The sequence below is a fragment of the Ovis aries genome, chromosome 1, assembly GCF_016772045.2.
Source record: "Ovis aries strain OAR_USU_Benz2616 breed Rambouillet chromosome 1, ARS-UI_Ramb_v3.0, whole genome shotgun sequence".
Taxonomy (NCBI): domain Eukaryota; kingdom Metazoa; phylum Chordata; class Mammalia; order Artiodactyla; family Bovidae; genus Ovis; species Ovis aries.
In genome coordinates, this window is record NC_056054.1 from 106,345,563 (window position 1) to 106,372,540 (window position 26,978).

At 54.8% G+C, this 26,978-nt stretch overlaps 1 protein-coding gene across 4 annotated transcripts; it reads left to right on the forward strand.

Annotated features, from left to right (window-relative positions):
* The first annotated feature begins 2,060 nt into the window (after positions 1–2,060).
* RHBG (Rh family B glycoprotein) lies at positions 2,061–14,616 on the forward strand. Of its 4 annotated transcripts, none has more exons than XM_027976362.3 (10): positions 2,061–2,280; positions 7,622–7,808; positions 8,273–8,423; positions 8,541–8,688; positions 11,402–11,568; positions 11,863–12,000; positions 12,114–12,247; positions 12,798–12,919; positions 13,929–14,002; positions 14,197–14,616. In XM_027976362.3, the coding sequence occupies exons 1-10, from the start codon at positions 2,094–2,096 to the stop codon at positions 14,254–14,256; spliced, it is 1,368 nt and encodes a 455-aa protein (XP_027832163.1). In that variant the 5' UTR covers positions 2,061–2,093; the 3' UTR covers positions 14,257–14,616. The 4 variants fall into 4 exon arrangements, with proteins under 4 accessions (XP_027832163.1, XP_060258705.1, XP_060258704.1 ...); XM_060402724.1 differs by lacking the exon at positions 2,061–2,280 and adding an exon at positions 3,354–3,557; XM_060402722.1 differs by lacking the exons at positions 13,929–14,002; positions 14,197–14,616 and adding an exon at positions 13,717–13,922.
* Positions 14,617–26,978: the final 12,362 nt, after the last annotated feature.

Sequence of the window (26,978 nt, forward strand, 5' to 3'; positions counted from 1 at the left end):
GCAACCCAGGGCAACCCCCTCTTCCAAACAAGGCTCAGGAAGCAGACTGCATCTTTGGGGCAGAAGGCTGGATGTGGGAGGAAACCCCAGATGTTGAATGATCTGAGAGTTGTTATCCAAAGGCAGCTGATCAGACATCTTCTCCCCCGTCCTCTCACCCTGCCCCACCACCTGCAGAGGAGCAAGAAAACAGCCATCTTGCTGACCAAGTAGTGACACAGAGCCTCGGGGCCAGGGGCCACCAAGGGCCAGAGAGGCTGCTCCGCCTGCTAGAGCAGTGCTATCAGAAGCAGCTACCACCCTCCCACGCCTGCCTGGTTGGGCACCTAGAATCCAACTGTCCTGCAGAGTCCATGCTGAACCCAAGGCTCAGGCCCTGAGGGGAGGTAGGGAGGAGGTGAACTGGGGACGTGGCAGAGGAGAAGCAAGGTTGAGCCCTACTTGGCATCAGCTCTGGGCAGTGACTGGTCCCTATGGGCTTAGGCTACAGCCCATGGGAATGGCAGCTCTTCTTTCAGGCCAGGGTCTGGGACATCTTTGCAAACACCCACAAGCCCACGCCCCCTACCCCTACCTCTGTATAACAACCCCCTCAGGTAGGTGTGGCTAGGCTGTGGGCAGTGGAGACAGAGGACTTCTCCTACCACCAGCCCTACCGTCCTTCAGGTTTTCTTCTTTGAAGCCCTTTGTGGGCTGGGTGTCAGAACCAATAATAATAATCGGAGGACCAAAAGGTCCTCCACCTGTTCAGAGGTCTTCAGGGGCCCAGCACCCACTAGATAGAGGCCACGTTTCTCTGCCTGCTGACACCCAGGCCCAAACTCAGTTTCTGAGCACCCTGAACATGCCCACGGTTTCTGCTTGTGTGGGTCCCTTCTTGAGATGTCTCCTCTCCTTTCTTCACTTGCTCAATTTCCAGGTTGCCCTTCCAGGCTGCCTTCAGGCACCACTTCCCAGGAGGCAATTCTCCAGCCCAGACCCCTTCCTTATCCCTACTGTAGGCTCTGCAACTTATCTTCTGGGCTCCACAGTCTCTGTGATTCCTGGGTCACATATTTACCCCGATGGCAATTCAACTCCCTCCTAAATGTCTCTCTCCTAACTGGACAGTGGCTCCTGGAGGGACGGGTGATCTGGCTCATCCCCAAAGCCTGGCTCACAGAAAGTGCTCGGTTAACAGCTGTCTCCTCGTTGTTTGTCTACCAGGACACAAGTGAATACACACCCTTAACAAGGGGCTCTTGACTCTTAACTGAGAAGACCTTCCTACCACCTATCTTCCCGTCTTTCCAGCTGCTGGGGGCAGCCCAGAACCTCTCATGTCACACTGGGTGTTCAGGGAACCCAGGTTTCAGTGGGCCCCTGCCCAGCCTGCTCCCAGGTTCAGCCTTCTGTCCTAGAAGTGTGGTGGGGTGTAGACGCGAGGAGGCTTCGGAGTGGGGTAAGGAACTCAACTGCCGAGACTCAGACCCTCCTGGCCACATTAATCATCAGTGCCTACAGAGCCGCTTCTTTATCTCCGTTCTCTATTGGTTTTTCAATTGGGGGAAAGATTGAGTAACACTTCAACCCTCTCTTGTATCACCCTGGAGGGGTCCGGTGGGAGAAGTCTGAGCCCATCGAGGTCGCTTATTCTCTGGGAAACATTCTCTAAACTAACATCATGTTTGAGGGGGCGGGTGCCCTCCCTTCTTTCTCCCTCCACCCCCACCTGTCCCGCAGCTGGCCGGAGCAGGGCAGGACACGGAAGCCTTTCCAGGGTTATTTCCAAGGATCTGTCCCAACAGGAACAGCATCAGGGTCAGCTGGGCCAAAGGAAAAAGGACTTGGGGCTACGAACGCCCCAACTTCTCCCACTCCTCGCCCCGCCTCACGTCTGGGGCCCAGGCCCTCGCCTTCCCCACAACACCCGCTTCCTGGTACTGGGATAGGTAACTGAGCGCGGACAGGAAGGCTCTGGCAGGCCTTCTTGTGATGGGCGGGGCCTAGCTCAGTGGGCGGGCCCTGGCTCGCCCCGTCCCCGCCCCGGGAGTGTCTGCTCTCGCCACGCGCCTGGAGCCACAGCCGAGTCGGAGACTCACAGCCTCTGTCCCATGGCCTGGTCTCCCCGTCGCTCCGCGGGCCGGCGACTGCAGCTGCCCCTGCTCTGCCTCCTCCTCCAGGGCGCTACCGCCATCCTCTTTGCGGTCTTTGTCCGCTACAACCGTGAAACCGATGCTGCCCTCTGGCACTGGGGCAACCACAGTAACGCGGACAATGAATTTTACTTTCGCTACCCAAGTGAGTGCGGGTGAGGGCGCGCGGGGAGCTAAGACCCGGTTTCCCTGGTGTCTTGGGAGGGAGCCCAGATCTACCCCTAGGTGGGCTACCCTCTTGCTTTGAGATGAAGGTGCCCCAGATTTATAATAATATCCTTTCACTAGTGTCTGCCACGTTCCAGGTATTATGCCAAGGGCGGCACATGCATTTTCTCCTTTAGTCTGTGAAGTAGACAAAGGTGAAGAAACTGAGCTGGTTCAGGGTCTTGCTGTTAGAAGTGAGCGAGCTGGGATTTGAACCCAAATCTGAAGCTCCAGCTTTACCTGCTCTCTCGTTGGCCTAGCTGGGCTTTGCCTAGAGACTTTGTCTTTTCTCAGGCCTCCACCCTGAACACAAGGAGAAAAAGAAATCCTCTGGGCAGGGGAGGTAGGGGGTGGGGCGGGGGAGACAGTGATGCAGGTAATATCGTCCTGATGCAGTGATGTCGTCCCCTTGTGAAGGCAGCCGAGGCCAGTGGGCTCAGACGGTTCTTCCCCAGACCCCCAAAGCTGGCTCTTCCAGAGTCATAGAAAAAATGATGTAAGGAGCCACCAGCCAATCACAGAGTAGCCGCCCCACAGCCCTGAGGAGGAGGCAAGGCAGTGTTATTAACCCATTTCACAGAGAAGGAAGCTGAGGCTCAAAGGGGCTGTGATTTATTCAGGATTACCTAGTAAGTGAGTGACAGAGCTGGAACTAGGACTTGGTCACCCTAAGCTCTTAGCACTGCAGCTTACCTGCCTGCTGACAAGGCCCAGGAAGGGGAAGTTTAAGCCCCTCCTTCATGTTGAGGACAGAGCCTCTCCCTCAAGTTTGGGGGACCAGCCGTGTGAGTCAGGCCCTGGGCAGCTAGGACCAGTGGCACCAAATCTCCCAGGGTTTGTTACAAATGTTTGAGCAGGTCTCTAAGCTCAGTTTTCCCCAGCTGAGCGATGAGAAGAAAGGTGCCTCCGTTTGAAAGATATACATTCAAACAAGGCCCAGAATGTGGGTGTCTCCTATAAAAATCCCAGCTTTTATTACCTTCCTTTCTGTGCGCAGAGCTGGTGGCAGCTGTCCTCACCTGACTCTCTTCCGGCCCCAACCCCAACACAATGAAGCTCATAGTGCTGAGAATCAAGAGGGTGAAGTGGAGGCTCGGTTTTGTTCAGTCGCTTCATCGTGTCCAGCTCTTTATGACCCCATGGAATGCAGCACGCCAGGCTCCCCTGTCCTTCACCATCTCCCGGAGTTTGCTCAAATTCATGTCCTTTGAGTCGGTGATGCCATCTAACCATCTCATCCTCTGTCGTTCCCTTTTCCTCCTGCCCTCAATCTTTCTCAGCATCAGGGTGTTTTCCAGTGAGTCAGCTCTTTGCATCAGGTGGCCAAAGTGTTGGTCGAGGCTTGGTCCTAGGCAGAGAGGGCTACAGATCCTCCTTCCCCACATTTCATCCCAATTCTAGCTGCATAAGTGAGTCATGGATGCTGAGATCAAAGCCACAGAGCTGGGATGGGAGGCTCTTGGGGTCATGCATTTGTCCAGAGAGATGGGGAGTTGGAGGGGGAACAGTCCCTGGACTGAGAGTTGTAAGCTCTTGCTCTAGAGTCTGACCTGGCTGCCTGTCATGACCCCCTATTTGCTTCTCCCATGGGCCTCAATCAAGGCCTTCAAGCCCTGCTTGCTTCAAAGGCCTCCTTGACCGTCCTTGCCCCTGCGTTGCATGATAAACTCTGCTGAATGCACAGCTTTCTGTCCCTGGATTGCAGTAGGAGGAACAGCAGTGGGAATCCTACCTCTTTCTGCACTAGTTTTTTGTCCCTGTGGACTTGGGACCCTGGGGATGGGTTGGAAAGGAGGGAGGTATGAGGTCCCTTGAGCCTGAGGCTTTGATGTGCCGAGTCTTCACCGTCCCTGTGTCCAGGAGAAGTGGTCAGGGCCAGAGGGTGGTGTGGCCACTGCCCTTTGATTTGGGAGATAAAAGGGAGTTTTGCCGCTGTTGTTAAGCAGTGGGACTAGCCAACGCCAAGGGCATGGCTGCTCTGAGTGTCTGCCTGTTATCTCTGCAGGAAGGGCCTTCAGAGCCCAGCTGGTTCGCTCCTCCCCGAGGTGGAGAGAGAACCAGAGCGGTAATGTGCAAGATGACACAGCATGTCAGCCCGCCTAGAACCCGGCCTCTTGACTCCCCATCTTCAGCACTTCCCCCACATTACAAGCCTCTTATTCCACGAGATAAGCCATGGAAAATAAGAGGGGGAAAGTCTAAGTGTGCAGGGGACGCAGAAGCAAAGATGAGAAAGGGTTCTAAGAAAAAATATGGACAGGTTCTTTTTTGTCTGTCTCTGAGACCTTACTTGCCAGAAGAGGGGTTTAGGACAGATGGAAACAGGATCTTCCTGAGGCGGGGATAGGGGTTAGTGTGACCAGGACCAGAGTGGTTTGTGACTCTTAGGAGAATACAGCCTGATCTGCCCTCTTAAAGGCAGGTGGAGGTGGAGTGGTGGGGAGAGATGGCCTCCCCAGCTCACCACTCCCTTTTTCCTGCTTCTCATATTTTATATCCCCACTTTACAGATGAGGAAACTGAGGCTTAGAGAGGTTAAGTGACTTGTCCAAGGTCACACAGTGAGACGTGTAGGGGTCTGGGTGTGTGTGTGTGGGCATGCATGTGCTGGAATTTAAAGCCAGCTCTGTGAGATGCTAAAGCCCCAGCTGTCACTGTTCCCTTGTCCTACAGTCTGACTTTGTTCAGGAATCATCTGGTGGGGTTGGAGAGAGGCAGTAAGGGAAGGAGGGAGGGTGATAGGTGGCCCTGGAGGGCTTTTATCTTCTCTCCAGCCAAAAGTGCATGGGTTTGGAGGGGTTGGGGATGTGATGGGAAACAGGCTCCATGCTGCTGGACCCAGGGATCCCCTGAAGGGAATGTTGAGGGGTCATCATATCTATCCCCCTGTCTCCAGCTGGAATAGCTCCTTACCCTCCACAGCTCACAGAGAATGTCTGTGTGGTACATTCCATGGAATGGAATGAAGAAAGGAGATTTCTTGGTGTTTAGATTCCAGGTGAAAAGCCACCGGATTGAGTTTTGATTCCAAACAAACCCCAGGTGGGAGATGTAAATATTATTGCTATTTAAGACAAGTTCTGGAGCGGTTTGGGCATGGAGCCCTGTGACACAGCCCCCTGTGTTGTCTTGCTGTCCTTGGGCAAACGAACAGACATGGCTTCCCCTTTACTGTTTGCACAAGGAGAGAGCAAGTCAGGTGGGGAGGCTGAAAGAACTAAGGCTGCATACTGGTATCTAAACAACACCTCTCTTTTTCTGTTGGGTTTTAAGATCTGAAAGGGAAGAGCGATCTGGGCAACTGAGGAGTGGGCAGGGCTGGAGAAGGGGCACAGTGGTGGGGACATCTAATGGGGCCAATGGACCTTCACCCCCTTGGCTGCGGGGGCTGCGTGTACCCAACCCTCTGCAGGGGCTGGCAAACTCCTTTCCTATCAGCCCACACTCAGCACACACACACACACACAGATTTGCTTCTCTCAAAGTTATTGATTGCATTCTAAAGTTCAGTAGTACATATTTGGTTTGTTGATGGTTCTCATTTATTTGTTTGCCCGTGCTGGGTCTTAGATGTGGCCCTCAGGATCTTTAGTAGCCACATGTGGGATCTAGTTCCCCAACCAGGGATTGAACCCAGGCCCTCTGCATTGGGAGCAGAGCGTCTCAGCCACTGGACCATCAAGGAAATCCCTTGTTGTTGCTTCTTTACCTTTAAACAAAAAAGGTGATAGTGATTTTTTTTTCTTTGTGATCTGCCTCTTTCTACTTGAATTCATTTACAACAAAAACATGTGAATAAGGACAGAAAAGCAGAGAAGAACGCAAATAATGAACACTGTGAAGGTCTATAGCTGATAGAGCTGAAATTCCAGTGTAGCTTTGAGCTACAGGCAGCCAAGAAAAAGGGGAAATATGGACAGTTACAGGTTCTCATCAGAATAAAGGAAGCCTCACATACGTGATTCTTTGATTCCTTTGATGTCTGTCTTCCAGCAACAGCTACATTCCCAGAGTCTGATGCATGACTGCTTAGGTTTTTTTGTTTGTTTATTTATTTTTAGTTCTATGACTTCTTAGTAAACATCTAACACATGAGTGAAGGAAAGCAGATCAGTTCCTTGTTCCTTAGGGGAGATGACATTTCCTAGGACTAAGTTCCAGGAGAAATTTCCCACATGGAGCTATGAAAGGAGAGTTTAGGGTCATGGTTGGTGGATCCTGTTTCTCAATAAGTTATTTACAACAGATGCAATAATGCACTCAAATGTTCCTCTAGTGCTTCTCAACTAGAGCCAAGGATAGCACAGCATTACTGATACATAGACCCAAGACAAAGGAAACAGGACGAGATGCACAGGCTGCATATCACCGAGGTTGTGTTTCTAGCCCTGTTTACAAGTAGATGGTGGGAGGGGTGCAAAACAAAATAATACAAAGCAAATTGTTGTATGTATCTCACTTTCAATATGGCTGTTTATTATTTTAGATTTTTGTACACAGAATGGAAAGCAAACAGAAAAGACCCCAAGTGTCCCTCCCCAGAAACCCCACTGACACTTAAAAAATTCAAGTGATTCATCTATAAAATTAAGATATCCAAAGTACAGAAAGAAGCAAACTATAGGGTAAAATCTTTCCCATAAATCTTCTTTTCCATAAGTGGCCATATTGCAAATCTCCAGGGGTTGTTATTTGCACCAGAGTTGTATGGCTCAGCAGCCCTCCCCCTCCCTTCAATTCCTTTTTTCCCTGAGAGAACCTCTTAACAAAGTTATTAAAGTTATTTTATACAGTTCTACAAAGTTAACAGTTATTTTATCAATTAATTTGTAAAATTTAAAACCCTAAAACTGGAGAGGCATAGATTCTGAAGTATGAGGAATGGAGGTTAGATATCAAGATGAACTTCCAGCACAAAGGCCAGAAGGGGAAGAGAATTTCCATCACAGAGGGCAGGGGCTGCTGCAGGAAATCACACTGGAAATGTGGGGCTTTTCACTGGTCGTAATGACCCAGGGATTGGGCAGGTGAGTGGGGTAGAGAGGAGAGCAGAAGGCTCTACTCTCTTGCTCTGACCTGGGGACAACAGGGATGGTGGGGGTCCCACTGCTGGGCAGCTCTGCACCGGTGGGCTGGGAGGCCTGGACACGCCTCGGGGAATTCTATAGGCTTGGCTCCAGCCTCCAGGCGGCATGGCTGGTGAGAGCTGGGGGGTGTGGCCGGATTGCTGACTGGTAGCCGGGTGGTGGCCTGAGTAGTCCCAAATTCCCCCCTCGCAGGCTTCCAGGATGTGCATGCTATGATCTTCGTGGGTTTCGGCTTCCTCATGGTCTTCCTGCAGCGCTACGGCTTCAGCAGCGTGGGCTTCACCTTCCTCCTGGCCGCCTTTGCCCTGCAGTGGTCCACGCTCATCCAGGGTTTCTTCCACTCCTTCCGTGGCGGCTACATCCTTGTAGGCATGGAGAGGTGGGCAGCAGTGGCCTCCCTGGCTCCCCTAGGTCTACCTGAGAGGCCCCTGCCCAAGGGACCCAGCTCAAGCCTGGTCTTTCAAGTCTGCCCCCTGACCTAGATTTTTGACCCATCAGTCGATTTCTTTTAGGTACCCTGCCTGTTCCTGTTGTCTGATTTCTTCTCCCATCCTTGACCCACACCTCCCCTTAGGCCCCTTATTATTCAAGAGCTGTTGGGAGAGTAGATAGCATCGTGGAAAAGGGCAGTGCTCGCTGTTGATTCAAAATCTGGTTCTTCCCTTGTCCTGAGCTTTGTTTGCCAAATCCCAGAATCTCCACAAAAAAGGGAGGTGATCCCTTCCCACTTCCCAAGGAAGAATTTAGCCTGGTGCGTTCATTGCCCCCTCCCCGCCCATCCCCCCCCGCCCCGGGCTGCCCTTGTTTCCAGGCCCCCTCACCCTCCCCATCCGAACCCCCCAGCATGATCAATGCTGACTTCTCTGCTGCGGCCGTGCTTATCTCCTTTGGGGCCATACTGGGCAAGACTGGGCCGGTTCAGCTGCTGCTCATGGCCCTGCTGGAGGTGGTGCTGTTTGGCCTCAACGAGTTTGTCCTCCTTAGTCTCCTGGAGGTGAGTCTGGATGGGGATGGGGTGAGGAGTGGACATGGCCAGGCCCTGAGCATGGGGTAGGCATGGGGTAGGACTGGGGCCAGGGGCTGCCCCTCCACCTCAGCCCCACCTTCCCAGGTGAAGGACGCAGGAGGCTCCATGACCATCCACACGTTCGGTGCTTACTTTGGGCTGATCCTCTCCCGGGTCCTCTATAGGCCCCACCTGGAGAAGAGCAAGCATCGCCAGGGCTCCACCTACCATTCGGACCTCTTTGCCATGATTGGTGAGGCCTCCCTAGGTGTGGTGGGTAAGGGGCTGGTTCATATCCAGGACTGGTCTTGTGGTGCCACCTATAAGTCTTGGGGTTCTGGCAGGGAACTCCCTTCCAACTCGGACTCTTCCATCAGAGCCTGAGGACCGTTGCTTATCATTTTTGGTAGTTTTATGACAGGTTCTTAGAACTCAGAGCTCATGGATCTCAGGGCTCCTTCCCAGAAAATGTTCATGAAGGCATTAGTCGCTCAGTCTTGTCCAACTCTTTGTGACCCTGTGGACTGTAGCCTGCCGGGCTCCTTTGTCCATGGGATTCTCCAGGCAAGAATACTAGAGTGGGTTGCCCTACCCTCTTCCAGGGGATCTTCCTGACCCAGGGATCGAACCCAGGTCTCCTGCATTGCAGGCGGATTCTTTACTGTCTGAGCCACCAGGGATGCCCAAGATCCATCCCAGGGGCCTTTCTAAATCCAAGTCTGATGGTACCTATCTCTGTTTAAAGGCCTTCAGGGCCCCCCTACCCACATACCAGACTCCTCAGTCAGGCATACTGGCCCCTGCAGTAATTTGCTTCCCTTCCCCTCCCCACTCCCCACCTCTTTCTCCCCCTCTCTCTCCATCCAGACTCAGCTTCTCCCCATCTCTATCCTCTAGGCCTGTTCCCTTGGTGCTGCCTCCCACCTCCTGAGGACACTTCCTCCCAGGAGATTTCCTGGAAGCCTCAGCACTCTCAGGAGAGAAGGGGAGGTCACAGGTCACCCCTGGGAGGAGTAGGGTCTGGCCTGCAAGCACCCTCATCACCACCTATTTCTTCTAAGCCTGCATCTCTGCTCCTGTCCATTCACTGATGAGTCAGGAAAGGAAATTGATATTTTACCTTTTTGAAGGTAGTATTGAGTAGTTACTGAAGTGCCCATTCTTACTTTAAAAAGAGACTTGCCTTGTGTTTCTTGCTCACATCTGGGTGTGTTGTGAAACAGAGCACATGGAACCCTAGGCCAGCTGAGGCCTCCTTGCCCTTTGATAAGTTTGGTTTGAAGTCCAAAGGCTTCCCAAAGATTTCTGTGTTTTCCTGGGAGGCTTACATTCTCAGATTTCCTCTGCCTCCCAGCTCCTGCTGGACAGGAAAATGGGTCTCTTCCTTGATTCCTCTCAAAACTCTTCTCAGAAGACACATGTGTATGTGTGGTAGATTTCACTGCAGACTGTGAAGATGCAGAAGTTACATCGCAGCCCAAGGACCACTCAGGACTAAGGGGCACTTCCTCAAGCCTGTCTGCCATGCTGGCCCTGCCCCACAGGGCCCCCAGCCCCCCTCCTCCCTTGCCCCACCTTTCCCTCCAGGACTGACCTGGGAACCTCACAGGGCAGCAAGGCCTGTGGAGCTCCCAGTTCCTGCCGAGATGCACAGGCCCAGCCCATCAGTGCTCACGCCAGGGCCCACCCTCTCCAGGTGGCAGTTGAGGTTATAAAACAAATGATTTTCCTGTTACAGATATCAAGTACCAGATTCGTGCCTGACATGTGGTGCCCTTTGCCTTTTTTTTCTTTCCTTTTCTGATACTTAAAAAAAAAAAACAACCCGTGGTTTTCAATCAAGTAACTAACGCCCTCTCATGCCAGTACCCTTCAGTGGTACCAGTTGTTAGACATTTAGTACCAGTTAGGCCATGGAAGACAGTTGAGAGTCCCTTGGACAACAAGGAGACCAAACCAGGCAATCCTAAAGGAAATCAACCCTGAATATTCATTGGAAGGACTGAAGCTGAAGCTGCAATGCTTTGGCCACCTGATGTGAAGAACTGACTCACTGGAAAAGACCTTGATGCTGGGAAAGATTGAAGGTGGGAGGAGAAGGGGACAACAGAGGATGAGATGGTTGGATGGCATCAGCAACTCGATGGACATGAATTTGAGCAAGCTCCAGGTGATGGTGAAGGACAGGGAAGCCTGGTGTGCTGCAGTCCACAGGGTCGCAAAGAGTCGGACACAACTGAGCTACTGAACAACAACAATGAGGCCATGGTTGGATTTCCCTGGTGGCTCAGCTGGTAAAAAATCCAGCTGCAATGCAGGAGACCTGTGTTTGATGCCTGGAAGATCTCCTGGAGAAAGAAATAGCTAACCACTCTAGTCGGAGAAGGCAATGGCACCCCACTCCAGTACTCTTGCCTGGAAAATCCCATGGATGGAGGAGCCTGGTAGGCTGCAGTCCATGGGGTCGCGAAGAGTCAGACACGATTGAGCGACTTCACTTTCACTTTTCACTTTCATGCATTGGAGAAGGAAATGGCAACCCACTCCGGTGTTCTTGCCTGGAGAATCCCAGGGACAGGGAAGCCTGGTGGGCTGCCGTCTATGGGGTGGCACAGAGTCCGACACGACTGAAGCGACTTAGCAGCAGCAGCAGCAGCAACCACTCTAGTACTCTTGCCTGAAGAATCCCTTGGACAGAGGAGCCTGGCGGGCTACAGTCCATGTGGTCGCAGAGTCAGACATGACTGAGCGACTGACACTAACTAAAGTAACAGGGCGTGGTTAGGGACTTGGTATGCATCATCTCATTTAGTCCTCACTTCCTGAGGTATGTGTCACTATGCCCACTTTACAGATGAGGAAACTGAGGCTGATGAGGGTAGGTGACTTGACTGCAGTTACACAACTTGTACCTTGTGAGGGAGTCACTTACTGCCTCTCCTTCTGCCTGCCTGCCCACCGTTTAGGGACCATCTTCCTGTGGATCTTCTGGCCTAGTTTCAACTCTGCACCCACCGCCCTGGGGGATGGGCAGCATCGGACTGCTCTCAACACATACTACTCCTTGGCCGCCAGTACCCTCAGCACCTTCGCCTTGTCAGCCCTTGTTGGGGGGGATGGGCGGCTGGACATGGTATGGGGAAGGGTGTGGGGAGAGGCAGAGGGGTGGGCCGGGAGGCCAGGGAGAGATCTGAGACCCTGCAAGGTTGATCCTCCAGAGGAACAGGTAAGGGAAGAGGCACAGGGGACTGCATCTACGCTGGAGGCGTTGGGGCCAGTGCAGGAGGTGAGGCTAGGACCGCATGTGAGGTAGAGGATTAGACGGTGGAGAAGCAGCAGGTGGCACTCTGGTGGGTGGGCTTGGGGTGGGTGTGGCTGTGATGATCAGAAAGGGCCTCCAGAGCCTTGCTCTTCTGTGCTCCCTTAGGTCCACGTGCAGAACGCAGCGCTTGCCGGAGGGGTTGTAGTAGGGACATCAGCTGAAATGATGCTGACACCCTTTGGGGCTCTGGCAGCTGGCTTCCTGGCTGGGGCCATCTCCACACTGGGGTACAAGTTTGTCACGGTACATAAGCCCCTGGGCCCTGAGCAGGGCAGGGTGTCTTCACACCCTTCCTCCTCTCCAGCAGGCCTGGCTGAGGGGGCCCACGAGACTCATGATTGGTGTCCTGTCTCCAGCCCATCCTTGAGTCCAAACTCAAAGTCCAAGACACATGCGGTGTGCACAACCTCCATGGGATGCCGGGGGTCCTGGGAGCCCTCCTGGGCAGCCTTGTGGCTGGGCTGGCCACCAGTGAAGCTTATGGAGATGGGTGAGTTCTCCCCACCCTCACCCCACCCCCAATCCTCAATGGAATCATTATCCCCCCGGAACTAACTCCCTCAGTCTCTGCCTCCTTTTGTGGACCACCACCACCACCAAAAAAAGAGCTGTCTGTTCTCTTACCTTGGAAGCTGAAGAAACTGGGGTGAACAAGACTGGGGACTGGCTTCTTGGTCCTCCGTCAGGTGCAGCAGAAGGTCGTTGAATAAATGATTTCAACAGTGTCATTATTAAAGGGTCAAGGAAGAGACACTGACCCCTAGGATAGATTTGTGCACATCAGGGCTCAGAGGAGAGGGGAGGCAAAAGTGACCCTCAAGCTGAGCCTTGAAAGGTGTGAGGGTGTTGCTGACATAGTGGGGATGGGAGGGTGTTCCCCTCCAATGGGCTCAGTTGGAGCAAAGGCCTGGAGGTGACTCAGCCTGGCAGGCTCCCCAGGGCCCTTTGGGCTGCTGCAGAAAGCGGGGCAGGGCACCGATGCGCTGGCCAGCCCTGGCTCCGTGCTCCAGCCGTCTCCCCACTCCCTCCTCTCCCTGAAGCCTGGAGAGTGTGTTTCCACTCATCGCCGAGGGCCAGCGCAGTGCCACGTCTCAGGCCATGCACCAGCTCTTCGCGCTGTTTGTCACACTGACATTTGCCTCTGTGGGTGGGGGCCTTGGAGGTGAGTGACCTTGGCTGGGATCGGGAGTTGGCAGGAGGAGCTCCAGGGAGGGCAGAAGACGGGGGCGGCGGGGGCGGCGGGGGCGGCGGGGGCGGGGGAGCAGGTGTTCTCCGGAGGAAGGGCCTTCGGATCGATCCCATTCCCCTGACATTCATTTACTCTGTTGAACACCTACATCGTGCCAGGTGCAGGGTGGGGTTACGGTGTTCAGGGGTAACTTCCTCCAGGTAAGGAGGACCAAGCAGGTACTTTCTCCCTTCTGGCCGCAAAGGAAGGTGGGAAGCCTGCTGACCAGTCCCTCTCCTCCGCGGCTTGGCGCGCTGCTCCCTCTTCCCACTAGAGGGCAGCCCAACCTCAGGCCGAGGCCTGGGGCGCCACCTCTCTGGGGCTGGGGCTGGCGCTGGGGTAGGGGCCCGGACGGAAGAGGCCTGGCTGGCTCATCAATAGACTAGGGCACAAAAACCTTCCACAGAGGCAGCCTGCCCACTGATGCCAGGCCAAGCAGTCCCTCCTGATGTCTGGCCTTCAAAATTAAACATACGCTTCGGTATCCCCATCTTCCTGCTCTCACCTTGAGATCTTATCCTTAAATAAGAGTTCATTCATTCATTTAATACTTATTTACTCAAGAAACACTTTCTGCGTGCCTCTTGGAGAGGAGCCCACAGAAAGCTTACGAGCTGCGGTTCATGACAGACTCACTATTGGGTCCGTTCCCGCGGTGCACACTTTCGTATGTCACTTCTCTGAACCTTGGTCCCCTTCTTTGTAATTCAGGGATCCTATTCACCTTGCAGGGCTGCTGTGATCACTCCGGGAGGCAGTGCTTTGTCACGAATTTTGCACAGGGCCTAGCAGAAGTGGCGCTTGATAAATACTGTGATTTGCCTGTGCCAGGCATCACACTGACCTCATGACTCCCAGCTCCTCTGTGCCCTGTGGTACTGGGTAGCAACCTCCCCTATGGGGGCAGCAAAAAGCCTCACACAGTGTCCCCTACCGCCACCAGGGCTCCTGCTGAGACTGCCCATCCTGGACTCCCCACCCGACTCCCAGTGCTACGAGGACCAGATTTACTGGGAGGTGAGCTGTCCCCACCCCTCAGGCCCTCAGGGCCCTCTCACCCTCAGACGCCCCCTTCCCTGCCTCGCCTCCTCTGGTCCAACCTGTCTCTTTCCCTCCTCCCCGGCTCCTGCTCCTCTGGGGTTCACCCTTCAGCTGTGGTCTCCGTCCTCGAGAACTGACCCTTCACCTGCTCCTCCATCCCTGCCCTCCAGGTGCCTGGGGAACATGAGCATTTAGCCCAAGGATCACAGGAAATAGAGACTCAGGCCTAATTTGCTTCCAGCCCTTGGAAGGATGCTCTCCTTTTAGAAGCGGATGACTGCCTACCCTGGGGAAGCTCCTCATTATTAGCTTCCATCACCTCTGCTGCAGGAAAGAAGACAGGAGCTCCTTTCCATAAGGAGCCTTGGGAGAGGGGCAGTGGAAGGCTGGGGAGATGGTGGAGGAACCAGGTGGCTATACCTGGTCATGATGAGGAGAGAGCCTCACACACCCCCACCCCACCACCCCACACCCTACAAGTGAGGCACTCGAGGGACTGCTGAGTCACTGGACCAGCATCACTTAGTTGCTGTGAAGCCTGAGTCAGGGCCTGGCTCTCTGAGGATGATAAATACCATGGTCACCAAGGACTCTGACTCCTTTGTTTTTGTGCATTGAGAATTTGGGGAGTTTCTCACACCATCTAACTCAGAATATTAGAACCTCAGGTGAAAAAAGACCTGATTGGTGACAACATCCTGCCTCCTCAAGTCTAAGGAAATTCCCCTAGGATGCTGTCTTCTATGAGGGCAATGCGCAGACTGCGCTTTCTTGCTTCCAGAGACAGGGAGCTCATTCCCCTCCAGCAAGTGTATGTTTGTTACAAGACAGCTCAGTCTGCTAGAGAGCTCTTCCTATTCTAGAATGAATGCCACTCTGACCCTCAACTTGGCTGACCTCTGAACAGTAGGAAGAGAGCCCCGGGAGGCTTAAGAGTAGCATAAGGAATTCTTTTGCCACTAACTCCTCAGAAGCTGGAAGCAGCCAGCCTCCAGGCACCAACTTAGGTCCCTGTCCAGAGTCTGAGGAGTGGGGACAATTCAGAGTTGCTGCAGGGAATGGGGAAGGCAGGCCCAGGGCTTGCGTCGGCCTGACACCATCAGACCACCAGAGGGCGCTCCAGTCCCAGCAGAGGAAGATGGGGCCTTCATGCTCCAGCATCCTCTACCAAGAATGGAAGTCCTTCCTGCAGCCTCAGGCCTTCCTGCCTGCTTCAGCTCTGGTCCTCACTATTGCTACCACAAGACTTCTGAGCGCCCAGTCCCCATCGCATGTCAGGCGGTGCTAGGGCTTCCAGATCTTTCATTCGACTAGGAATCCATCCTTCCAGTAGACCAGAGCTCTTTTCCCAAACCTGAAGTGCTGGGAGCCCCTCTGCCCTCTCCTGCCGCTCCCCAGGCTTCGGACAGGAGTGAACAAGACTACAGACCTCTTCCTCAAGACCAAACCCCAGGAGGGATTTCTGGGGCCTAGTCCTGGGATAGGCGCAAAAGGTGTTCCCACGAGGCTTCATCCTCACTGTAGTTAGAGGGACTGAGCTGGGCTGGAGAAAGCGGACAGCACAGAGCTGAGGAACAAGGAGGGCTGTTGAGGGACAAGTGCCCCATGGGACCCTCCTCTTTGTGGCCCAAACAGACTTGGTGTATCCCTCCCCTTGAGTTCCCCTCCTTCCTCCACAGCCTCCCCTGCCCCGTTGCTGGCTGGGATCGGTATGTTGGAGGGAGATCCTTGTGCTGAGGCAGAAGGATGACTGCTGAGATTGCAGAAAGGTATCCTGTCCTGTGAGCCCCAGGAGGGTGGGAGTCTGGACAAGCAGAGGCCCATCCCCCATTCCATCCTGCGGAGCCTTCCCTCTAGCCCTGGAAAGATCCAGGTACAGTCAGCTGACCTGTTCTGCCCCCAAGCTCCCCGAGCAGTCCTCTGAGATCTGAAAGACTTACAGGAAAGGAGAGAGTTTGAGGATAAGACCCTCCCTGCCCTGCCTGGGTGGGTAAAGCTCCGATACATGAGTATTCATTTACACATACCACTGGCATTTTCCCACCTGATCTTTTCCTGCTCACTCCCGTTCTTTTCTGACCATAACCAAATCTCCAGGCTTGACTAAATGGGACTGCTCCAGCCCAGGCTGGTCACTGCTCCCATCTTAATCCAGGGAGTCTTCCTGAAGAAGTGACAATTGAACCATCCCTGGGAGAGGACAGTTACCAGCTTCTAAGGGAGGAAAGGCTGCAGGTCCCAGGGTGGCCCACCAAGAGGTCCTTGAGAAAGGAGGGACAGGGTGGTAGCTGCCCAGCAAGTGATGGCCCTGAAAATCCTATGGCCAAGCAGTTGAGGCTCCATTACTCCCTCAAAGCTGCTCACAGCCCAAGACACTGCTGAGATCTACAAGATCCAGAACCCTGGCTTCAGGGCTCAGGGGACTCTGTCCAGGGCTGAACTCTTCAAAACCAGGCCCTTGTTCTTTCCTCTTCTCCCTCCCATAGCTTTTCCTCTGGTGCCCAGCACCCTGGAGGGCAGTCCATAGGTCGTTCAGTCCGAGTGATGGACTAAGCCATCACCGTTTGCAGTTTGGGTACCGTCACTGCTTTCAGGCAGATAGCTCGGAGGGCAAGAAATGTCCTAGCTCCTGGGCTACCCTAGGAGCCTGTCTGCTGCCCTGCGACTGAGCCCCTCCCCCATCTTTCCTGTAGCCCCTAGCTCAGCACCATCCATCCCCCCCACACAGTGGCCCATCCATTCAGGCTGGGTTAACAGGGTGACAATGAGCAGGTCAAGGAGATGGCGGGGACAGGGGCCAAGGGGGCTCCTTCCTCACCTCTTCAGGACAAAGAGGCCTCTGCCCCTCAGGGACAGCCCCTCTGATCACCACCATTATTATTCTCAATGCAAGACAATCAGACACTTGCCCACTCATGAACTCTTGTCTGTCCAGCCCCAGTGCCCAAGTTCTGGGGACAATGACGGACGAGGACCCCGAGCCCCTGCTTGCCTCCCAGGGCCCCACTGATGGGGAAGACCAGCTACGCCAGAGGTCAGTGTCAAGCCAGCAGGGTCAGAACCCTTAGGGAAGGGTTTCTGGAGTTGGTCACTGTTCTGGAGTATGTGTGAGCGACAACAGGGCTTCCTGGCTAGACATCCGGCAGAGAGGCCCAAGGTTCCCCACGGACCTCGGGGTGCTTCTGTGCCTGTGTGGCCGGACCGCCCCACCACCCCCACTGCCCCAGGCCAGAAGCTCCGAGCTGCTCTTGTGACCTCTGGAGGACCCCGCCCTCCGAACCTGCGCAGCCTGGGAAAGGCCTGAGATGCCCCGCTATTGGGATTCAAATCACGGCGCACGGTGGCCCCAGCTCGAGGAGGAATTAGACACGGAGTGGGTGTCCGAAGTAGGGGGTGGTGGTGGTCCCGGGACAGACTAACTGGGCAGCCGTGCTCCCCCCACCTCACCCCGATATTTCTCTCCCACCGTCAGGATCTCCCCCACCCGCCGCCGCCCGACTCCGGGCGCCCCGTCCCCTTTGTCTGGCCCTCCCGCCCACTCCCAGCCGGGTCCGCCGCGCCGCCCCGCGCGCCGCGGCCCGTGCGCCCGCCGCCGCCGCCTCCCGGGAACAATGCGGGCCAATGTCTCCGGGCGGGCGAGCGGGCTATGCAAATGCCCAACGGCCTGTGAGAATCCCCCTCTGCCGCCGCCGCGTCTTCCACCGCCTGAAAGGGGCTGGCGGCCAGGCCCGGGTGGGGGAGGCGGCCCCTGCATAGGGATGAGCTATCGTCCCGGAGCGCCCGCCCGGGACAGAGTGCCATTGTCTCGGTGAGGCTGTCTGTTCGCCCATCGGAGCCGGCCAGCTCCAGGAGGAAGGCAGAAGACGACCAAAATCAGGCCTTGGAGCAAGGGAGGGGTGGTCACCCGTTCCCTCCACTCCTACTCCTCTCCCCAAAGAGCCTTAACTTTAGGGTCAGACCGTGGTGGGCCCTCAACTTGGCTACCCCCGCTCACTAGCTTGATGGCCTGCACAAACCAGTTCATTTCTCTGAGGCCCTGTATCCTGAAGGTTAAACCTAGCCTAGAGTTTCTGCTCTTCCCATCCTCCTTCCCTGTTAACTGCCCTCCCCATCTCCATCATTTTTTCACGTGGCATTGATCTGGGTTGTCTCTGGAGCCAGTTTCCTTCTAGAACCTTGAGGGAAATACTCATGTTTTCCCCAGAACAGGTTACTGGACAGGGTGAGCCCTAGGCCGAGTCCAGGCTGCCTTCCTGCTTCCTTCTGCTGCTACCAGTTAAGAAGGCCCACCTTTTATGGGAGAAATGCCAGCCATGCAGGCCTGAAGCTTCTCCAGTGACTAGGGGTTCAGCGATGAGGGTGCCACACAAAGTTCCCTCCCACAAGTGAAAGAAGTGTGTTCCTCTCCCCGCAGCCCAGGAGCCTGTGTCCATCTAACACATTGCACTGTTTGGCACTGGAGGAATAACAGTGGGCAAGAGACTCTGTGCTTGGAGCAGAGTCCATTTTAGTTGGGAACTTAGCCCTGGCTCTTGGGTGTTTGCAGGCTGAGCTCCAGTAAATGGACTTTCAACTCTGCAAGGTGCAGGACCTGATTTCACCTTTCCTAAATTCCCGCACAGGCTCAGGATCCGACACCCTCTCTCTCTCTAAGGTGAGAGCTATTTCAGAAATGGTGCCTGGGCCCTTCAAGCAGTGATGCTTCTGGGACTCATGAGGTTTGAGGTGGCAAAATCAACGGGAGCAACAGCAAAATGAGAACTGACCAGGGAAGTTCAGGTTCTCAGTCCCAGTAAGGCAGGTTTCCCTGGTGGCTCAAACGGTAAAGAATCTGCCCACTGTGCCGGAGACTCGGGTTTGATGCCCAGGTCAAAGAAGATCCTGGAGAAGGGAATGGTAACCCACTCCAGTATACTTGCCTGGAGAATTCCATGGACAGAGGAGCCCAGTGGACTGCAGTCTGCGGGGTCGCAAAGAGTCAGACATGACTGAGCAACTAACATATGCTCACAAGGCAGGAGAAAACTGAGAGGAAGAGGAAGAAGACGCAGGTAGGGCAGGGGTCTTGTGGGAAGCAGGGGTTACAGGGCTGCCTCAGGGGCCTGCTCATTCCTGGTTTGTCTTCTGTCTTCCTGGCCTCTGTGAGGAGCCAGGCACAACACGCATGGCAACTCCTTTCTGGGGAGGCAGCGGCGGGGTGCAGGCAGTGGAGCCTGGCCTCCTGGGGGAGCATTTGGGAGACTATTAGATAAGAGGGGAGTTTGAGGCAGGGTCAAGGGATGTGGGCTGGGAGCTGAGGCATTTCAATGTACTAGGGAAGCAGTCAAGAGTTCTGTCCACCTCTGCTCTCCATCTTTGAAAGTGGTGGTGATTTAGTTGCTAAATTGTGTCTGGCTCTTTTGTGACCCCAGGGGGTGTAGCCCGCCAGGCTCCTCCGTCCTTGGGATTTTCCAGGCAAGAATACAGGAATGGGTTGCCGTTTCCTTCTCTAGGGGATTGTCCCTGATTCAGGGATTGAACCTAGGCCTCCTACACTGCAGGCAGTCTCCTGCACAGCAGGCAGATTCCTTACTGACTGAACCGCTAGGGAAGCCCTTGGAAGTAGGCTCCCTTGCAACTCTTCACTGGGTCTCTGCTCCAACCTGGAACCCTTCAGAGCATTCTGACTTGGGGCTGCCCAGACTCTGAGGATCCCCAGATGCCACCTCTGAAAGAAGCCAAACCAAGTCCTCACTTGTCTCCACATCTGGCTAGAGCCTCCCCTTGCTGGACCCCAGAACACATCCTCCCCCCCTCGACCCTCCCTCTTCTCTCCCATTTGCAGGTGGTCCCAGGCTTGCCCAGAGATTCTCTGCCCTGAAGGTGGCGCTCTCTCTCTTCAGCCTGCATTTCCAGGGCTCCCTGGGACTGTTCTGGATGGTCTTCGGAAAGGTCCCTGGGCAGGATCCAAGCAGACCCCGCTTGGCTCTGAGGCTGAGAGAGGAAGTGGGCTTTGTTGTGCCAGGACATAGGCTGGATTCTTAAGTTTGTTTTTCCTCCCCTGCTCTTCTCAGTAAGAGAGCTCTCAGCTAGAGAAGCTGCCCCCACCACCCCCACCCCAGTGTCCCCTCCTTACTCAGCTTAGCACCATCCATCTCCCCAGAGCAAGGAATGCGGCTCCTGGACACTGTGGGGCTTGTTCCCAATCCCCTTCTAGCTCATTTCACTCGGGCTTTTACAGGCTCGCCTCCATCCCACAGTCTGCTGTCTGGGATCTGGCTCTGAAGGCACAGACAGAGGACTCCCCTCCTCCCCGCAATTCCTCATGCTTCATTTTGTCCCAACACCATCTGAGGAGGCTGCGCCATGGGGGGTCAAGGAACCCTGGTGTGGAAGCCTGTGGGAGGCAGGGTCCCCCTCCTTCCCATCTCTGCAGCCACTGCGGTAGCTGCACTCCACAGCTGCACGGTATCTGCAAGCTAAACAGGGTCTGCAAGCCATCCATCCCATCCATCCCCCCACTCGTGTTCCTGTCCACGCCCCGCAAGCCTCAATTATTGGTGGAATTAGAACCGGGCTTCTTGTTGGCAGTTGCTAATTAAGATCATTTATAAACGCGACTATTAATGCTGAAGCGGGCTGCAGCCACCAACATCTCTCACCCGCACCATTGGCGAGGTGCAGGCTCTGGGATTGCTCCCGCCTGACTCCATCTTGGGAAGGACTGTTCCCTTTCAGTACCTACCCCACCTGGCTTCAGGCCTTCAAGGCAAGGGTCAGTGGGCACAGAGGGTTCGGAGGGGGTTTAGCTGAGCCTTCCAGAGAAATGGAGCTGTGACTGTGTGGTGGGGGTGGAGGGGGAGGTGTGCTATGTGAGTCACATGATGCTAGCTAGCGTCTTTCTTCCCCAGAATGTTTGAGGCTGGGTCAGGATGGAGTTCATGAAGACTCTAGGGAGAGCTTGGATGCACCCCTCTGATGTGCACCTCTGCCCTCCTGCAACCCAAATACCAGCTTTGCCTTAAGCCAAGTAACATAGAATTTAATTTCTCCTCCTGTGGTTGGGGGACCATTTCATTGAGACATTCCCTATAAAAGGGGATGGCGCGTCTTAGTGGAACATTTCCCTCATAGCTGCTGAGTACTACCAGGTGCCAGGCCTTAGGAATCTGCTCAGAAATAAATAACCCATTCCAGGGAACTGTCCCAAATCCCTCCAGGCTGGATGAGGTCTGCCTCTGTAGACCCCCTCACCCCTTTCACATTTCAGCCAGCCTCACGATTTGTTGTAACAAGCTGTTCATTTTCACCTGCTCAGTCTCACTAGGGGCTTCCCGGGTAGCACTAGCTACCGCTTGTGCTTGCCAGTGCAGGAGACATAAGAGACACAGGTTCAATCCCTGGGCTGGACAAATCCCCTGGAGTAGGGCCTCTCAAACCGCTCCAGTATTCTTTCCTGGAGAATCCCCTGGATAGAGGAGCTTGGTGGGCTATAGTCCATAGCGTTGCAGAGTCAGACACAACTGAAGACTGAAGGGACTTGGCATGCACGCAAGCACCCCCACTGGACCGTGCGTTGCTCAAAGACAGCGGCTATACGTTGCTCCCTGCAAACAGTAAAAAACTTTATTGACGCAGCCTTTCTGCCTCTCTCCCTCCTCTCTGACCTTCAGCCTTGGGCTTCCAGAGCAGGATGTGTCACATGGAACCCTTGGCCCATTTTGCCTCCACTGGACCCCATCAGCCATGACTTGGAGAAGGAGGTAGGTGGCCCAGCAGGCAGGGCTAGGCCCCTCAGGGGCCTTCCAGGGAAGCCTGTCAGCTCTCAGCAGGCGTGTCTGGGCTTCTCCTCCAGCGCCCCCATCCACTCATGTCCAGAGAAGTGACCCAAAGCGGCCCAGGAGAGCTTGGGAAGGGACCCTCCCCCACACACCTGCTCTTCCCCATTCTTCTCCCCTCAGACTTCAATGTCTTGACTTTTTCCTGCAGCTTTTGAAGGAAGAATCCACCAAGACTTTAGTCTCCCCTCGACCCAGGAAAAAAGGAGAGAGAGAAAAAAAAAAGTCCTGAAAACAAAACCGCTACAACAACCTTAAAGTAGGAGAGATTGGTTGGAAGGCTTTTAATCCCTTAATCCCTCTCAGATGGGCCTTGAGACGCTAATGATTTTCCTAATTATTCCCTCCCATTTTCCCATAGCTCTGTAAGGACTCTCGAGAGGAGTGAAATTCCGAGTGAGCCGGTGTGGGGTGAATGGTAGGCCCAGTTTCCCCCAAACGAAGCCCAGAGTCCAGGCGGCTGGAGAGGTGGGGGAAGGGCCAGGAGTGTTCCAGCTGGGGGCTAGGGCGTCCCTGCCACCGACAACTGACACCCGTGTGCAGGGCGGGCCTGGGACAAAGGGGCTGTCGGGGGCTGCCTGAGAGGCCAGGTGTGGGGCTGGGGTCCCCTCAGTGTGAATGGCCCATTATGCTGCCTAGAGGATGGGAGAGGGGGGATCTCTTTGTGTTCCCCCCGGGAAAGGCCTCTTTGGGTGATAATCACCCTGGGAGAGAGGTGGAGGTGATGGTAAGTTTCTTTAAAGGGGGCCAAGCCTCTCAGAGAACAGTTGGCCATCAGCCTTTGGCCCTCTTCTTGTTTCCAGCAGCCTGGGATCCTGTGGCCCATCCATGGGGGTGGGGGTGAGGGATAGGCCAGCAAATATGGCCCAGCTCTGGGCCCAAGCTCCCTCCCCATCACTGTGACCTGCCAGGCTAAGTTCAGGGGTAACCTTCTGCAGGAAACCACCCCCAGAGCCCCTTCCCAACCTGGGCTTCCCAGGGGGTCAGTGTGAAGAAACTGCCTACCAATGCAGGAGACACAGGTTCAGTCTCTGGGTGGGGAAGGTGGCACCCCACTCCAGTGTTCTTGCCTGGAAAATCGCATGGACAGAGGAGCCTGGTGGGCCACAGTCCACGGGGTCTCAAAGAGTCAGACGCGGCTGAGCAGAGACTGAACCCGGGCTCCCTGCCCTGGGAGCCTAGACCCACTGGACCACCAGGGAAGTCCTGCGTTGCTCTATTTTTAAAAACATTCATGGAGATTCTCATCCCATCTCTACAAGCTCCCTGTGGGGTGAAGACACAAGCTTCATTTCACAGATGACGAAACCGAGGTTCAGAGCAGTGAGGGGACTCCTGTAGGTGACGCAGTAGGAGAGGCAGGGCTGAGACTGGAGCCTGAGCTTCGAATCCTGGGCACAGGACTTTTGCACTTGCTCCCTCTGCCTAGAATGCTCACCTCCCAAATGGCCACGTGGCTGTCTTCCTCATCTCCTTTGGTCTTTGCTCAAATCACATCCTCCATGACAGGAGAAGGCTGGCATTTGCTTCAAAGTGACATGGGAGGCAGGAGAGAGTAGATGGAGGTGCAGATGATACAAGATTGGCAGTTGTGGAAGCTGAATGAAGGGCAGGTGGGGGTTCATTAGACTAGTCTGTTGAGTTTTGCATCTATTTAACTTTTTCCACAAGAAAAGGCTGAACAAAATCTGGCCTTCCAGAAGCACCTTATTTAAGTTGAATTCACCGCCTTGACTCCAGTCCTTATGCCCCCTTTTCCTTTCTGGTTTTCTCCGGAGCATTCATCACCGTCTCTATGTATTTTGCTTATTATTATTTTTTTTGATTCGTGTTGGTCTTGCACACTAGCCTCATGAAGCCAGAGGTCCTGGGGTCTGTTGGTGCAGGCTGGTGCCCTGGCATGCAGAGCAGCACTTGGCACTTAGAGGCGCGAAGTCCATATTAGGAAGAGCCCGGATGACCTGGGTTGCAGCTGAAGGCTCTTGACCAAGCCACATTGAAACAGAGCAACGGCAGACTATTGGCGTGGGTTTCTGGCCTGTGGGGTCCTTCAGCACCTGGAGCCACAGCCGGAGGGTCCTTCCCAGTGCCCCCCAGCCCAGGCTAAGCCCCTAAGTGTCCCATTATGCACCATTCACTTCTCACTTTGTCGAGCCCGTCCGCAGCCGCTGCGTCCTTTTGTCAGAGGGGCCTGGGAGTGCAAGGGGCTATTACCATGAGGCCTCATTATTCCCAGCCAGAGCAATAATGAGGAGTCCCTTCCCCAGGCTAGCACAATCTGTAGGGTCCCTCCCATTTAATAACTATAATAACAGCCAGCATTTATGAGCCCCTGCTTCATGCCCCGCTGCGTGCCAAGCACTTTACATACATTATCTCATTTAATCCTTCCAACAGCTCTGGCAATCAGCTACTATTTGTATCCCCATTTTTCAGATAAGAACGCCAAGACCGGTGCCCAGAGCCCCGTTATCCTTAGCTCAGCCATACAGGGGGAGGAAGGGCAGGGATACACTCATGTTCCAGGTGGAACATGGAGGTGCAGAGAGGGGAGGTGGCCTGGGAGAGAGCACACGGCAGAGTATCGGGGCCCACAGCTAGGACCGGGCAGCAAGAGTCCCTCGGGCATGCACAGAGGAGGTGAGCAGCAGTCCCCAGAGCGCTCCGGGCCAGAGCAGCCAAGCCTTCACTGTGTGTTCACACGGGCAGCAGCTAGCTCCAGGACTTGGCCTGTGCAGAGCTAGTGAGACTCCAGGGGCTCTGCCCATGAGGCCCACCCGGTAGTGAGGAGCACTTCCGCTCTCTGGGCCAACACTGAAATGCTCTTAGAGGGCCAGGGGGTGTGCAGGGCAGAGTGACCAGGCCCCGGGGGGTGGCAGGAACCTGGTGGGAGGAAGGCGAGGATGAGAAAAGGAACTGAAACTCCACTCTTTCCTCTCCAGTGAGGAGCCTCAGGGGTTCTCTTATGCTCTGGCCTTTGCGGTTAAACACAGTCCTTCCCAGGCTTCCCTGGTGGTTCAGACGGTAAAGAATCTGCCTGCAATGCAGGAGACCTGTGTTGTGATCTACCCATCGATCCCTCGACTGGGAAAATCCCTTGGAGAAGGGAATGGCAACCCACTCTAGTATTCTTGCCTGGAGAATTCCATGAACAGAGGAGCCTGGTGGGCTACAGTCCATGGGGTCACGGAGAACTGGACACAACTGAGCGACTAAAGCACGCACACGTGCACTGTCCTTCCCAAGCCTTTAAAAAAAGAGGGAATAATTATTATTTTAAATTGGATTTATTTCTGAATAAGCCATTTCTTCATCTTAAAGGCACAAAACTTTAGAGACCGGAGAGGGTAAACTCTCAGGGGATCCAGGGTTTGCAGGGGAAGAGGAGGATCTCTCAGAAGGGCGGAGATGGAGCAGCAGGAACGGCTTTCCAAGTAGAGGGAACATCATATGTGAAAGCTTGGCTCTGTGACACCTGGTGTGTCCTAACGTGCTTTCTGCAGAAGAGGAAGGAGGGTCTGCACCACTTCAGGCAGGCTGGACTCCCAGAGTCAGGGGTCTTTGGGCTGCACTCTGCATGCTCTTGCCCCTCAGCCTGAAGTCTCAGAGGCTAGAGAGGGTTTATCCCTCTGTCCCTTCCCAGAAAGGAGCCACCCCTGGTCAGTGGGACCCCTGACTTCTGCTTAGCTAGGGGGCTGAGCCCTGCTCGAGTCGTGTGGGGCAGACCTATCTCACCAGGGTTGTGAGGGTGAAATCCATTCATAGGGTGTTTTGTACAATGCTTGACACAGCACGAATGCTATTCATGTTCACGTTGTTTAACTGTTCCAAGGACACCCAAACTATTCCCTGTCTCAATGTTCCCCCTCTGTAGTGACCTAAGTATCTTCTGCACTCACTCCTGGCTCCCAAATTCTCCAGGCCGCCCGGAATGCCACGGAGCCACCACCTTCCCCTTGGCTTCTCAGGGAGAGCAGTAGGGGAGCCTCTGCAGGCATGTGACCTGGAAGCTGAGGTGTTCAAAGTGGAGAGAAAGATTTCCCCTCCTGGACCCTCAGCTCCGCCTCTTCTCACTCACTCTCCTTGAAGAAAAAAACACCCCCACTCATTACCAAGCCTCGGCAGCCAGGCCCTGGCTAAAGCCCCGGCTAAAGGCAGCAATTAGATCGTTAGCACCAGCCCCAACCCACCTGCTTGGAGTCCCTCAAACACATTTTAATTATAATCCCTTAATCTCCCTCAGATGGCGAGGCCCAAACAGCCCCTTCCCTCACTCTCTTCCCCCAATTAAGGGGTCCTCTCAGCAGAGAGCCCCTCTCCCAGCTAAAGGCCTCCCTGCCTGGGAGCAGCCACCCCCTGGGCTCTGTCACCCTCTGTATGGGAAGGGGCCCCAGCTGGCTGGCCGGTCGGCCTGACGTTCCCGTGGGTGTAGCTGAGCCCCTCCCTCGGTTGTGGGCCTCCCTCCTGCCTGGGCACACGCTGAGGTGCCCAGGACCACCTGCCTTTCCCTTGGTCTCCTCTTGACCTGGTTTCTTTGTGTCCTCCACTCCCTGGCCCTTTTACGGTGACGTCTGTTTTTCCACCCACCATCCATGCCACCCTGTCCGGGCCAGCTGTCTCCTTGGCAATTCTGTCCATGAGCCACCAGGTTCTATCCCGGGGGAACTGAGGCCAGGGGCCTAACAGTGTCTCCTGGTGTGAGACCTCTAGTGACCTCTCACTGACCTCAGCAGAGTGCTGCCTTGCCCTCCTGCCTCTCATGCCCATCGGGGCTCTGGGACCCTCTGCTGCACAGGGGCTGGCAGAACATTGGGCGGCTGCTGTCCCTGAGCTTCGAGCAGGGCAGAGGCAGGGGGAGGGACAAGATGACCCAGCATGTGTCCCTGTCTGAAGTTGAGCCTGGATGAAGCGCTTTCCTGGGAAAGTTCTGTCACTAATTGACTTGCAAATGCCTTGTTTGTCCCCAGATTCATAATTAGTGCTAAGGATTTCTAGGGCCCCATCCTGGAGGGATCTTTTTTTGGGGGCAGCATGTTCCTCTCCCCTCTCTGAGGTCGGCTGGGCTGGGGGTGGGTAGAGCCGGGCACCGGTGCCCAGCTGCCGTCCAGCGTTCCCACGGCTCTGGTGCCAGCATG